General features: G+C 43.3%; 1 protein-coding gene across 2 annotated transcripts in view; it reads right to left on the reverse strand.

The window, feature by feature from the left end:
* Nucleotides 1-843: 843 nt before the first annotated feature.
* The window catches only part of TMEM131 (transmembrane protein 131), a 117421-nt gene continuing 102853 nt past the window's right edge, over nt 844-15411 (reverse strand). For both annotated transcript variants that reach the window (XM_056861747.1, XM_056861748.1), the window contains 10 exons: nt 12325-12500; nt 10730-10854; nt 9980-10104; nt 9671-9829; nt 8394-8553; nt 6348-6469; nt 6164-6260; nt 5539-5636; nt 2508-2671; nt 844-1215 (listed from right to left, as the gene is read on the reverse strand). In XM_056861747.1, coding sequence (XP_056717725.1) covers nt 928-1215; nt 2508-2671; nt 5539-5636; nt 6164-6260; nt 6348-6469; nt 8394-8553; nt 9671-9829; nt 9980-10104; nt 10730-10854; nt 12325-12500 — 1514 coding nt within the window. In that variant the 3' untranslated portion in view covers nt 844-927. The remainder of the gene's footprint in view (nt 1216-2507; nt 2672-5538; nt 5637-6163; nt 6261-6347; nt 6470-8393; nt 8554-9670; nt 9830-9979; nt 10105-10729; nt 10855-12324; nt 12501-15411) is intronic.

Here is a 15411-nt window from a genome sequence, read left to right on the forward strand (position 1 = left end):
AAATCTCTATGACTAGAAAGAAGGCTGCCCAATGATCACAACCAGTGTGTGTGTGTGTGTGTGTGTGTGTGTGTGTGTGTGTGTGTGTAGTCTTCCTTGCTGGTCCCTTTCAAGTACTTACCCTGCTTAGCTTCCGATTTCTCACAAGATTAGGCATATACCATGCTGCCTTACCTCCCATTACAACTAACACCTATATCAAAATCTACAAAACCAATCCTTCAAATATTTGGCATGCAAACCACAAGAAGTCACAGAAAAAAAAACATAACAGGATTGAAAAAAAGCATTATTTATTTTTCAAGAACAACTCAAAGTTGTATTGGTAAGAAAAGCACAAGGAATCTTGTTTTATTCACAAGTCTTGGCTATGCACATTTCAGTTCAACTTAAAAATGCATTCAGGTTTACAAATGTACAAACAGCACATAAAATGTATAGTTTGAACAAAATGCTCTTACATTCAGCCATTTTTGCTCCTAGATTTTTACATTCATAGAGCCTTTAACAAAGACAGCCTTATTTTTAAAAAAATACTCTGCATTTTTAGCACAAAGTGCTCTTTAAAATTATGTTTTGGAGCATAATACTGAAAACAAAAATTAAAAACCAAGCATGGTAGTTAAAATCACTGCATTGTGGGTCTTAACCAGGTTTTTTTTAAAAAAATTAAAGGGCAGATGGTAAAGAAACAAGACTCAGTGGCCTCAGATGAATCCATTCAATTTTTCACAAGCAGATCAGCAATCTCACACTACCATAATTGCAAGATAAACTTTAAAGGGAGCATGAGATGAATGTATTACAAGCTTGTAACGGAGTTTGGGGAAGGGGAATGTAGCAAACCGCTTTTGAATTTTATTCCTGGAGTTGGCATATTACAAAATTTACCATGATCAGATCTGGACAAGAGTCCCTTTGCTTTCCTTAATTACCATTTTCATGTGGATAATGTATATTAGACCAAGGATCTGAGCTTCTTCTTCCAATTGCAGGGCTCCATATTCGCCAAGGGTTATATGCCTGTCCCAAGTCTTCAGGATTGCTAGCTGCTGGGGCAGCAGGAGGTGAATTTTCACTCCCAAGATCAATATTTGGCAATGTATTAGCAGGAGTGTTGAAAGGAAGGGTGCTGTTCAGGTTACTTGACCAGATGGAACTGCTGAATGGAGTGGTGCTAGTAGACCACAGGCCATTTGGATTGCCAAGGATAGACTGTATTATAAAAAGAGACAAAGGGGGGAGGGGAATTAATGTAAACCCATCAGGACACACACGACTGTGTGTTTTGACTCCTGCATCATGGTTTCACCTTGAACATCAGTTTACAGCTGTAAGTTACTCTGGTACTGAAAGAACACACAGATAATCCAATCCTTCAATGTACTGGACATTAACCTACATTATTGTTGCTTACAAAATAAATAAAAAATGGCTGCTTGGATGGGTGGAGCCCACAGATTTACCATAGCTTCACTTACAATTCCCAGAATGCCATGTTACAACAGAACGGGCCAAGAATGTTCTACCTAGAAAAGTAGCTGCAGAGGTGAATGCAGACCTGAACAACGGGGAAGAACAACTGAACGCTAATTATTTTGCTGCAAGACCCACTAGCAGATACATTAACTGGGGACATTATCAACAGACAATGGGAAGAGGATTTTTGTTTTGAACAACTATAAGATTGTGAAGGAACAGACAGTAAAGATCTCCTGTGTGCATAAACAGGCTGCAATTTAACTTTCATTATCAGCACACAGATCATTGGGCTACACTGAGGAGTGGGGCCATAGCTAGGTGCTAGAGCTACTGTTTTGCATGTAGAAGGTCCCAGGTTCAATCCCCTCCATCTCCAGTTAAAATAAATGACCAGTTAGCAGGCGATGTGGATGACCTCTGCCCGGGAACTTGGCAAGCTGCTGCCCATCAGAGTAGATATATCAATAAACCTTGATATCTGTTTTATGTGCTGTCACTTTCAACTTTTGGTGACCCTATGAAGTAATGTCCTCCAAATGTCTTATGACTAACAGCCTTGATCAAGTATACCTTGATATACCTGATATATATAAGGCAGCTTCATTGAGAAGGATGGGTTAAAGAGACAAGTGAGACAGTACTGTGATAAACAACAGATTGAGCACATCACCAGAGGGGACTAGAGTGTACAGCTAGAAAACCTGGGGTTTCAGACACACCTTAGCTATGGACAAAAACTGAAAGCATTGGGCAAATCAATGCATCGCTACCCAAAATGTGTAAATAGCTACATTCAAGATACCAGAAGAACTTGTATGCAGAATTCAGTTAAAATGAAAACCTTGTCAAAATGTTTTTCAGACACACTACTCATTTAGCCACAATCCAAAGAAATCTGTGCAGCCTATTCCCTCCCCCACCTTCAACTGAAGCCATATTTAGACCAGCGGTTCAGAGTGCATCTCTGTGTTTCTTCAGTCATATGAGCAAAGAATGAATAAGCTGGAGATGTGAAATATACTTACTGAAGTTGTATGAGTTGGGGATCCAGAACTTGAGGGCCAGGAAGGTGCCCTGACTGTAGCTGAAGAGTCCCAGATGGAGGAAGGAACAGTACTAAACTCACTCCAGTTTCGCTGAACATCCTGACCATAAACTGATTGGGACAACCCAAGTTTACTGAAAACTTCTGCATGGGGAGGGGGGATAGGAAGAAGAAACATTCATGATGCAGTATCATGAAACAAGATTTCCTATAGATAAAAGCAACAGCATTATATTGACATAACACACGGAAGGGAAAGACTTCAAAAGCGGAACAGATTGTATGTGATTTTCGGCAGACAAGTGTGTGTGAACAGGAACAGTTTCATAAGCATTGTTGATCTCCAGTCAAAGGAAAGATGAAGCCTTTACTACATCCAAGTTAAAAAGGGCCACGCATGCAACAGTCCCACTGAATCATACAGGGTTTGCTTCTTCCTTTATGAAGAACTGTAATGTTAGATGGTTAGTTAGGTCAACCTTTTTTGGGCTTTGAAACACACATTTGAAGAACAATTCTAATTTGACAGATTGCTTTCAATATTAGCTTCCTAATAAAGCTTTTTAAAAAAAATGTGGGGCCAGTGCTAGCGAACTCAAAGATGTAATAAATTCTACAGGGCTAGCAGTCTGTTGAAACTAAAACAAAGAGCCTTGCAGCACCTTAAAGACTAACAAGATGTGTTGAGTTTCTTTGTTTTTAATTAATAATTTAAGATGCCACAAGACTTAATGGTTAGGACGGACTCTGAACTTTCTGTGTGTGTGTGTGTGTGTGTGTGTGTTAAGTGCCGTCAAGTCGCTTCCGACTCATGGCGACCCTATGAATGAAAGTCCTCCAAAATGTCCTATCTTTGACAGCCTTGTTCAGATCTTGCAAATCGAAGGCTGTGGCTTCCTTTATTGAGTCAATCCATCTCTTGTTGGGTCTTCCTCTTTTCCTGCTGCCCTCAACTTTTCCTAGCATGACTGTCTTTTCCAGTGACTCTTGTCGTCTCATGACGTGACCAAAATACGATAGCCTCAGTTTAGTCATTTTAGCTTCTAGGGTCAGTTCAGGCTTGATTTGATCTATAACCCACTGATTTGTTTTTTTTGGCAGTCCATGAACTTTCTAACAGTTGCTAAATAAACGTTATCTGCTCTCTTATTTGAGACCATTCTTGTCTCATCTATAGTTGTTTGCCAAGAGATTTAATTTCCTATAACAATTTAAATGGAAGCATTCATCTTTGAAGACAACGTGTTCTGCAATCAGCAAGTTCCTCTATTTTTATTGCTTCTATCTATTACCGTATTGCAGGAGGCAATGACTATCAATATCCAAGAGAATACTAGAGTAATGGTTGTGAAAACAGTTTTTATGCTGGAATAAGCTTTTTATTTCCCCACAAAATGTCTCCATAAAAATACAAAAACCAAAGCGTCGGAGCACTCCTCCAACCCTCCCTGCTAAATATACCTACATTTTAGTTGGATAGGCAGTTTTGAAGGCAAGCTTTTTGTTACTAAAGTAGACGTCATTGCAATTTTTGGCAGAAAGCTCTAGCCCGCTCTAAATCACTAGCACAACATTGCACGAGTGTGTGCCGTATTGTTTCAGAGCAGAAAGCCATCCAAGTCCTGCTTTTAGTTCTATATCAAGGGGGGGGTCCATTTACACAGAAGAGAAAAGGCTCTTGTATATTTCATACCTAAATGAAGTTATACTGCCTATACAAGAGATGCCTATTCAGCACAGACTAGATTGCCAATTCTTGCCAGCACAAGACTCTAATGGATTTAAAAGTAGAAGGCAGGCACACGGCCCTTCATTCTTTCCTTTCCACAGACTGACTCAATTTGACTGCTTCTTAACCGTACCCCTCTACTTCTTCAGGTCACCAATCTAAACTCTTATCTTTCTCCATAGGCCATTTGCTTCCAAGCTCTTCCCTCAAGAACCTGCTTGAACACTGTGAGACAGCTAAGTCCCCCCCTTTTGCTATTGTCTGCCAAAACTGAGACATACACTGCTAGCTGAAATTCCTATATTTGGTTTCTTTCAATAACCACAGAGTGATCTGAACAGCTTCTCCCCAAACAGTCATTTGGCCTAGTGTGATGCAGTAATTACAGCGTTGTGCTTGGCCTGTGGGTTTAAAATCCACCTCTCAACCATGACTTGTATCGGATGGCCCTATTGAGCAAGGTCATGGTCACTGTCACCAGATGAGGACTGGCCGTGTTCAGTGTTAGAAGACATTTTAGTTCATCTACCCTTTAAAAAAAAACTTTAAATAAAACAGATCTATCCGGTTCATCTGACTTTCTACCAAATGGACATCAAGGGTAATCTACAACTTTTTTGAATAACAGTAAGATACAGATACAAAATAGTAAATGAAAAACTAACTATTACATGTATCATCCAAATCACTGAAATACTAAAACAGTTAAAACTGAAAACTGTCATGTTATCATTATAATGAGACATCTTTTAATATTTTATTGTATTCCCTAACTCTCAGCCGCACTCTTTAAAACTGGTTCCAACCAAACATTTAGTGGATTAATCTCCTGATTAAACCCTAAGACTGTGACTTAACCCAAGCCCTTTAAAAAGGGTGAGAAAAATCTAAAAATGTAAAGATTGGAAACACCAAGATAGAATGGCTTGAACACAGAGGTAGTGTTCCCATCAGTGGAAGGAATGTCCACCAGCAGAACAGACCTTTCCTGCCTCCTTGCCCCCACTCCATGGCCCACTGAGCTTTCAAAAACGCTGCTCCTGGGACGGCAAGGCATTGTGTAGGACAGAGAGAGAGAGAGAGAGAGAGAGAGAGAGAGAGTGTAAACACACAGTGAGGGGAGGCAGAAATCATAGGTTACCTCCCACCACAGGAAACAGCCCTTGAATTGACCCAGTATTTGTTAACAACTATTCATGCAAGAAATATTAAGAACTACTTTTCCAGTCATTAAATGCTAAGGTTATTTCACAGTTTTTTTACTCTACAGCATACTACTTACCTCCAGTTAAATTAAAAGAATTTCCAAATGCCGAGAATGAGTTGAGGGGTGTGAAATCTGGGCTACCAGGATTACTTATAGGACTCCACAAACCAGAACTAAGTAGGAGAGAGAAATGTTTTTGTTATTAAGGTCACTTCAGTGCGGCTACCGCCAATATCCAACCAAACATAACAGAATCAAATGTTTGGAAATGCAAACAATTTTAAAACCATGGCAGCTGTGAGTAAAATAAATTATATCTGGGCCAGCGGAACTGATATACGAGAAAGAACTGACAGGTTTACAGCCAACGTCCACAGCCATAGTGAAGTGAATGAATTCCTCTTGATTACAACAAAACAAAATTATGGTTCTCCCTTTTTGTGTCACGTGAGCATAAGAAATAATGTACCTTGTGCTGCCAAACTGCAAACATACAATACTTTGATAAACAACCCACCTCCCAAATTTAGCATCTTTACACCAGTTTAAAACAAAAAACGGATAACACATGGATCAGGGCTATTTACAAACACGGGGTAGGGTTTTAACTGCCACATTCTACTCAGGGTGGGGGGAAGCAGTGTTTACTCATACACTGGTTAATAGTGCTTCCTATTTTAGACGGAGTAGTCTAAATTACCTGTCCGAGCCATCGCTGTCAACAGCTGTATGTGACATACTCACACCGCCAGAAGCCTCAGTTTTAAGCGGCGAAGGCTTTGCTAGGCCACTACCACCTGTAAAAATGAATTTAAATTGAGCAAAACAAGAATCAATGTCATGATTATTCTCTAGGACAGCAACAGCGTTCAAGAGTGTGTTACCTGGACTCTTGTCATAACCAGCAGCTACAGCAGCAAAGGTAGGGTTTCCATTCCTGCCAGGTAGTGAGGCTGACTTTGCCACCTTATGTTTGGCACCACTGAGCAAATTGCTTTTTGGTTCACTAGGACAAAAACAAACAAAGGGACCATGGTTTTGTAAAGCTTACATGTACCTTTCTTAAATTATGTTTTAGAAGAAGAAGAGTTGTTTTTTATATGCCAACTTCCTCTACCACTTAAGGAAGAATCGAACTGGCTTACAATCACCTTCCCTTCCCCTCCCCACAACAGACACCCTGTGAGGGAGGTGGGGCTGAGAGAGCTGTGACTAGCCCAAGGTCACCTAGCTGGCTTCATATGCAGGAGTGGGGAATCAAACCCAGTTCCCAAGGTCAGAGTCCACCGCTCCAAACCATTGCTCTTAACCACTACACCACAATGGCTCTCCAGCATGGATTTGGTTATCTCCGACAGCAGGGGACACTTAATTTTAAGGCAGTATTCTCTGTTACAGCTGCTGGCCACAAGCATAGGCCCTGCTCAGCACACACACACGTAAACCACCCATATACCAGGTTCCAGAGCATACCCATTGTAGTGCCAGTCACAACCCTTGCCTGTTCTGAGGTCTGTGATAGGAAGACTGCCCTATAAATTATTTTTCTTTTCATTGTTAAATAGGAAAACATCCAGTTCCAAGACTCGGTTTGATCCAAGGCAGACCTGAGAAGTGTATGCAGGATAGCTAGTATTTCTCCTTCTGCAAAAAGCAGGGGAAAGAACTTGGATGGGATGTCCCTTCCCTCAGTCAAGAAGTTTCAGTTCTCTTTTGGAAGTCTGCCTTCAATTGTCCTGAGGTGGCGAGCAACCAGATTACTAAGAATTAAATTCTCCCTTCTCCTTTTTGAATTCAGAAGCATTATCGAGAAGAATCTTACCCTTTTCCTGAAATAATTATCTTCATAGCTCATACTTACTGTTGCCTTTAGCCGATTTCTCTATTGTCATATTAAGACTTATCCTTAGGCAAAGGTTCAGATATCAACCTTTGGCCAGCCGCACAAACACCCTTCTAAGTTCTACTGAAACTGTATCTTTTCTTTGGTCACAGTAGAGCTTTTGAGTTGAAAGAGTTCATTAAAAAAAAAAAGGCGAAATCTTGCAAATTCTGCTTACCAGGGGTATTTTGTAAAAGAAGAAGAATTGGTTTTTATATGCCGCCTTTCTCTTCCACTTAAGAATCAAACTGGCTTACAATCATTTCCCCTTCCTCTCCCCACAACAGACACCCTGTGAGGCAGGTGGAGCCGAGAGAGCGCTAAGAGAGCTGTGACTAGCCCAAGGTCACTCAGCTGGCTTTATGTGTAGAAGTGGGGAAACCAACCCAGTTCACCAGGTTAGCCTCCGCCACTCATGTGGAGGAGTGGGAAATCAAATCCGGTTCTCCAGATCAGGGTCCACTGCTCCAAATCACCACACCACGCTGGCTCTCTGCATAAACTGCATAAAGCTCAGCACTGAGATCTTGAGTCCCCATGTGCACTGGGGGTCCCAGTGCCGGCTGTGGCAGATAGAGCTGTGCAAACAGAGTTTTCACTTGCTACAGCTAGAGTAGCAAAGAAACAACAACGCAACAGCTCATTTAACAACTTGGCTCTAATCTGCCAATATACATTCCCACCAAAGCACCACATAAGCAATACAACAAACAAAGAGGGAGTCCATGTAACTTGTTAGAGCTATGAACTCTCAATAAGCAGTTGCACTTCAATGCAGCCAAAAGAAAGTGTGGCAGGCTGTGATCAAAGAATGTGGAGTGGTCAAAGAATATAGAGCGACCCTCTTTGGCCTCATGCACCCATCCCACAGGAATCCTCATACAGTGCTTTACTGTGAAGTGTGGGGAAGGCAGGGCAATAACAACAAATTTAAAGAATTTAAAGAAGAGTCCAAAATGCAATTTTTTTTTAGTAATGGCAGAAACAGTGACAAGTGTCTTGCCTGAGGAATCTGACCTTTGTTAGCACAGCAGCCTCCTGAACTTACCTGCAATTGTTCACAATACTGCTGTAAGTGCTCCGTGGCACAAAGGCCAATGATGCAGGGGGTGGAGATGGAGAGGCAGGCGTTGGTGAGGTCTGTCGTTGTTTCAAGAAAGCATCTGCACTGAGGGTTTGCAGGGACAGCTTATAAAGGCTGTCAGTAGCTGAGAAATTAGAACCAGAGTGATATTTTAGTCCTTTGATTGGCTTCAATGCACAAGACCAATCTTATGTGGTTACATTGCGTTTCCTGAAAAAGATTTATTCTGATGCCACTGTGAGAACACAGAACTGAGCAGCACACCATCTTTCAAACGTGGTGTTAGGAGACAAGTGCAAATTTCAATACTCTGACTGCTAAACTAGGAAGTTCCTGTATGTAGCAGGAAAAGGCTCAACCTGTATAAAATAATAACAATAAAGAAAAATCCTACACAACATTTTTTTTAATAGCCCAGTGTGCTTCAATTCAAAAGGGAATTTCAGGAACAAAAAAACCCATGGCTATAATGCTAGCTCACTTTTAGATAACAGCCCGCCCCTAACCTCTTTGTCTTTTCAGTCTATTATTTAAACTGGTTGAACTGACAGCATTTTTTAAAAAGTTCTTGAGCCGCCTAATCCTACTCAAGTCTCTAGCTTCTGCACATTCTGTTTGGTTTGCACTACACCGAAAACTGGAATCCTACAGAAACTTGAGCAGGGATGCCCGGCATGGCACCTCTTGCCTGCAAATACTGCCCCCCTTTCCTTACCAAAGCTTTGGGCCAGGATATATTGGGCCAGCACTAGAGGAGGAAGTCTGCTTTTAGGCAATCAGTCTAACTAGAGCCCATGGACTGTCTCTCCACCCAGAAAAGGACCCCTTGTTCAGAGAGATTTTTTGCCACAAGGGAGATTTTCTCAGCTGATGGGGTGGGTGGGTCTGCAGACAATATCCCTCCCCACTCTCCAGAAAGACTGGCAGTGGGACTTGGGTTTCTTCTGTTTCATGTGTTTCCCCACCCCCAGAATATGAAGCAACCCAATCAATGCCCAAATACGATAACCTTTGCATGTTCCCTATCTCTTGATAAAGAGCTGGGGGGGAAAGGGGGGGAAGAAAGATTATTTTTAAAGTCTTTTGCTTTGTGCCAGGGGACCTGTGACAATCCTCGGCTGCTCAGGACCGGGTTAAAAAACAAGGAACAATTAAAAAAATCCTTTGCCACAGAAATCAAACCCTTTATTCATTGCTCCTAAGCTGAATCACCTTAATGGGGGCACACTACAAATACTTACAACTGCCTGCTTTGTGAATTGGCACCGAGTCCCACTCTGGAGGTGGAGAGTCCTTTTCCCCTTCTGAGCTGCTGGTGTTTCCTAGCTCCTGACCGGAGCCACTGGAGAAAAACTTTGCTAGCGACGACGGCCTGCTGTCCGTCAGCTTTGCACTGATAGCTACAGAGAACAAACAGACAACACGCCCACCACACAGGTTAGTAAGGGCAAGAGCTCTTCAGACTTACAAGCCAAGCCAGAAAAGAAGGACTGAGAATAATAAAGTTTCAGAACTGTGGCTCAGTCAATAACAGGCTTGCCAGAACATACCTTTCGCTTTCTGAAAGTTTCTCGGTTTGAACCCATTTGTTAACATATGCTGAGCGGCCAGCTTGGTTGAAAAGCTTTTGTGCTGTTTACTTTCCAGTGACTGAAGACACGGTATCTCACAGGAACTAGAATAAAGGTATGAATGATATATGACAGAGTTATTCCTTATAGCCAATCTGACCCACTGGGAGAACATCCTGAGTATATCAAGCACAGGGCAGATCAACTGCAGGCCCCGGCCTTCCAAATCTGATTTCCTTAGCTTTGAGTGTCAAACAAAGCAAAAACAGAAGGGCCTGGTTTAGATCTCTTTCTCTCAGCTACCAGGGAAAAAAGAGGACCTCCTATAATCCTGCATACGTCTCCATAATTAACTATCTCCTTTTCCTGCATACGTCTCAATAATTAACTATCTCCTTTATCTTCAGCTCATACAAACCATCCCTTTTTACAGCACTTAAGTGGTACCATTTCACTCCCCTGAGTCCTGCTAACATAGAAGTACAGACGGGTGGCACACTTCCTAAAGGTGACTGACAATCTCAGGTCTGCCTGCTGGCAGCCACTTCACCCTAACAACTAGCTCATTCCTTTGAATATCTTACGAACAGATATATTGTTATATTTTACCTTTTTAATCAATGTTAATTCCTTTGAATATTTGCTTTGCTGGTCAATGACCGTAATTGAATTGAATTGAACGTCTAGCTCAGGAGGCTGGAAATTTGGGTGTGGAATTATTTTGCTTACTTGGATTTCACATCGGCGGGAACTTCTTTCTTGATCATGGATTTTTTGCTTTTCTGCTTTACTTGTAGTATTTCATTTTCCTGTTTTTCTGGCACTGGCAGTTTTCCCTTTTGCTTTTCTGGCTCCTACAAGCAATCAAACCAAAACCCAAGAAGAATGGGGAATGAAAAGTTGCATGGCAAAACAGAATTCTAAGGAAGGAGGCAACCCAGTTAAAGCAACAATGTTTGCTACAGAGTTACTCCATCAAATTACCTAAAAACAACAACAACCTGAGTCTTAATGGTTAGGGAATAATCTTGTGACTTCAAGTCTTCGCTTAGCTGGCATGCTAAGCTAAGATATTATAAATGCAGTTTCCTTTTCCATATAAAGCACTCTAAATTTCTTTGGTGCTTAGAAAATGTAAAAGAGCTAGCAGAGAGTTCCATGCTAACTTGACTGAGGCCACCATTTCATTTTGAGCATCACTAACTAGGGGCCTAGAACACATTTAGCATACAAATGGGGAGGGGCCATGGCTCAGTGGTAGACCATCTGCTTGGCGTGCAGAAGGTCCCAGGTTCAATCCCCAGCATCTCCAGTTAAAGGGACTAGGCAAGTAGGTGATGTGAAAGACCCCTGCCTGAGACCCTGGAGAGCTGCTGCCGGTCTGAGTAGACAATGCTGACTTTGATGGACTGAGGTTCTGAGTCAGTAGAAGGCAGCTTCGTGTGTACAAAAAACTTATATTAAGTGTACAAGTTTCCATTTTTTAGTCAAAAATGGTAGGTCAGGAATTTCATAAAACCATCCTTGCCTGATAAATTTCAAGCACAGAATTAGCAGAAACCAGGCAAAGGTACAGGCCCACAAACCTGCAGCCCAAGAGATTTTAGCATAAACTTCCTCACAACTTTTAAATATGCTACTAGTAAAATGGTACACTACTATACCATTCAGGCAACCTATTACTGAACTGACAGCACACACATCACTAACCATGCAATCCTGAAGGGAGGGGGGGAAGCTCCATAGTAATTGGTGTGACCACGCACCAGCATAAGTGCCTGTTTAACCTAGGATAATGGGCACTTATGCTGTCCTGGATGGCACATATGCCAGTGCCTGGGAGCTGTGCCGGCCTCTGCTGCCAACACAGCCATGCTGGGAGCAAAATCTTGGAAGAGGCAGCAGGCACACGCATGGGGGGACGGGATGTTATAAGGGGCGCACCTGACGTTGGTCAGCTTCCAAACCCCTTTCACCCTGGGGAGCACCCCCTCGAGCTGCAGTGTGGCTGCGCTACCTTTTTTGGGTGGCGCAGCATTGTTTCTTTTGCAATGGGACATTTCCTCCTTCTTTCCATTTCTCTTTTTTAGTAAATACTTTTATTTTCTCCATGGTGGCCAGGAAGCCTCTGAGGAGGAGGAGGCAGAGCTGCGCCGCTCCCGGCCACTGCGGATCTACCCCAGAACCACTAAAGGGGGTCAACTAAATGCAATTGTCAGCACCGTTTCTCAGGATCCAGTGGAGATACTGGACAAAATGCATATTTTCTCTTTCTGTCCATTTTAGTGCTCTTCTCAACAATGCCCCTTTGTAAAACTTGCTACCTCCTTCAGAAGTGCTTCTGTGTCTGGGTTGGAGGTTTCTGTGGTCGTTGAAGAACTGTCATCATCCGCTAAGGAATCTTTCAGTTCATCCTCTTGCTGCTTTCCCTTTCCTCTTCGCTCCTTTTCTTCCCGTTTCTTCGGGGGCTTAGATTTACGTTGAAATGGTTTTCCTTTCCCTGGAGTGAAAAAGGTACCGTATATACTCATGTATAAGCCGACCCGCGTATAAGCCGAGGTGCCTAATTTTACCCCCAAAATGGGGAAAAATTAGGCACCCGTGTATAAGCCGAGGGTCGGCTTACACAATGCCCCTGCCCCAGGTCGCCCTCCCGCCCGGCCTCCCGGGCCCTCCAGACCCACCCCGACCCCAGTGCCACCCCCTCCCGGGCCCTCCACATCCACTCTGACCCCAGCACCACCCTAGGGGGGAGGGAGAAGAGCCCCTGAACCCCTTACTCACCGGGAGGACGAGGCCCGCTGATCAGCTGGAGGTGGCGGCAGGGAAGGCACGCAGGCCGGAGGCGGCAGCGGGGCCCTGCCTGAGCGCAGGCAGGCCCTGCAGGCCTCAAAAAAGGCGGGGGGGGGCGGGGCCTGCCTGCACTCAGGCAGGCCCTGCAGGCCTCTCCCAGGCCGCAGAGAAGGCGTGCGGGATGGCGGCGGCAGCGGCAGTAAGTTCCCCCTCCCTCTATCCCTCCTCCCCCCTCCCCTCGCCTACCGTATTGACCCGCGTATAAGCCGAGTTGGCTTTTTTCAGCCCTTTTTTTGGGCTGAAAAACTCGGCTTATACGCGAGTATATACGGTAGCTTCAAATTAGCAACTACTGTAATTTTGACAGGTTTAGTGCGCTTTAAAAAAGAGCATTCTTTCATCATAATGATTTTCCTGGGACAAAATCCATGAGGAATCTCTCCTACAGGAACTACAGCGAGCCCACAAATGTTGTGCTAGTACACTGCAACAAGCTTGTGCCGAAGTTTCCTGGTGTGTTGTGCCTCAAACTCCACTTAAATTAAGCAAGCTTTTACACTTCATAGTATTCTCTCATGTCAGCGGTATCAAGCCCATTAGACTTTTGAGATTTTACTCACTTCACATTATGCCCTATAGACATTGGCTATTGATGTGCATGGAGGGTTTTTTTGTGTGTGCCTACAATGTGCTGAAAGGTAACTAAGAACTGGCCAATTACCACACGATTGAGACATCCCTGCTATAGTCTACAAAATGCAACTTTATGGTTTTAATTATTAGTTTTAGGCATGCCTATGCTAAAAAAGCCTTGACCTGGATGGCCCAGGCTAGCCTGATCTCGTCAGATCTCAGAAGCTAAGCAGGGTCAGCCCTGGTTAGTATTTGGATGGGAGACCACCAAGGAATACCAGCGTTGCTGTGCAGAGGAAGGCACTGGCAAACCACCTCTGTTAGTCTCTTACCATGTTAGTCTGTTAGTCTCTTACCCCAAAAGGGGTCGCCATAAGTAGGTTGCGACTTGAAGGCACTTTACACACACGCGCGCGCTACAAAAAGTGACACAAAACAATGAAAAACCCAGAAAGTACAGAAGATCCACGTCTTGACCAGCGGCTCCGCCACAAGGTATTAAAAATAAGTTTGTCCATATCATTTTCTAGATAAACTCTCAGTATTACTTAAATACTCTTCAAAATTCTATAGCACATCTTTCTGTTAGTTAAGCAGTTTCAAAGCTTGAATTGAGAGATCAAATGCTGCAAAATATGCTATTAACTTAAACACGTCCTAAAACTATTCGTAAAGCCTGCGTTCCACAGGAATCTATAAAGTGCTTAAAAACTTTTTGGAAGGTTTTCCTTTTACACCTGCTGATGCTTCGAGCGTGTCCTAACTTCAGTTAGCCTGCAGATCCAGCCATTCAAGCACATCTAGTATCTGGACTTATCCCAAAACCGTACCCTTTGAGCCTGCATGCAGGTAGATCCATGCTGCCGGCTTTCAATGTTTCCTCTCACCTAAAACAATAAAATACAGTGACACTGCATCGTAGGTGGAGACTGAAAGCCCCCCTTACTTCTGCATGCCACTAAATCACCTCAGTACCTCACTGCTGAAGGACCATGTTTCATTCAAACCCTAAATCATATTTGATATATTAGATCTACAACTTCAGAGCAAACGTGAAGTTAATTTTGCTTTCATTTAGGCATTTTAGTAGCTTCCAGTCATGTAAGAGGATGTAAGTTCAGGCAGGTGCTAACTAGAGGCCACTCTCCAGCACAGCCTTGCCTGGCCTACCCTCCTTTCTCAGCCACTCAGCAAAAGCTCTTTAGGGTGCCCTTGGCTGCTTTCTTGTGCCTCTGATGACTAGCGGCAACTACTGTAAATTTGGACATGGCTATGGAACTACATTTCATTACACTATATTTTCCCCAGATATGTCAGGTTAGATTGACAACCATGGTCTGGGAGGTCAGTGTTTCCCAGATGCGCATGGGCCTCCCTTCAGATCAGGGCCACTTGGTGCACAAGGAGCTTTCTGCCTTCCGCTTCCCACACATGTTTTTCCTGACCTGAAATGGCTCCACGGAGCCATTATTTTTCTTAACATGTACTCCCTCAGTACACATTTGGACAACTCCGAGGTAGGTAGGGTTGCCAGCTCCGGGTTGGGAAATACCTGGAGAGTTTGGGGTGGAACCTGAGGAGGGTGGGGTTTGGGGAGGGGAGGGACTTCAATGCCAAAATGGCCATTTTCTCCAGGTGAACTGATTTCTATTGGCTGGAGATCAGTTGTAATAGCAGGCTATCTCCAGCCACCACCTGGAGGTTGGCAAGCCTAGAGGTAGGTGTGGGGCCCTCTGGTGCATGCTGACATTGTAACTCTCTAGCAGGACACAGGATGGTTGTAAACCATGTCCCTAGTTTTAAAATGAAAAGAAGCAGCAACGGAAAAATAAAGAAGGCACTCCAAATAGAGGTTGCCTTTTTAAAAAAACAACATTGCACCTTCTTTTAATTTTGTAGATCTCTCTTTTACCTTTTACTACCTCATCTTGCAGTAGAGATTGAACGTTTCAGTGCTGGCTGCTGAGAGCAGAAAAAGCTCGGTT

Source organism: Euleptes europaea, chromosome 16, assembly GCF_029931775.1.
Source record: "Euleptes europaea isolate rEulEur1 chromosome 16, rEulEur1.hap1, whole genome shotgun sequence".
NCBI classification, from domain to species: domain Eukaryota; kingdom Metazoa; phylum Chordata; class Lepidosauria; order Squamata; family Sphaerodactylidae; genus Euleptes; species Euleptes europaea.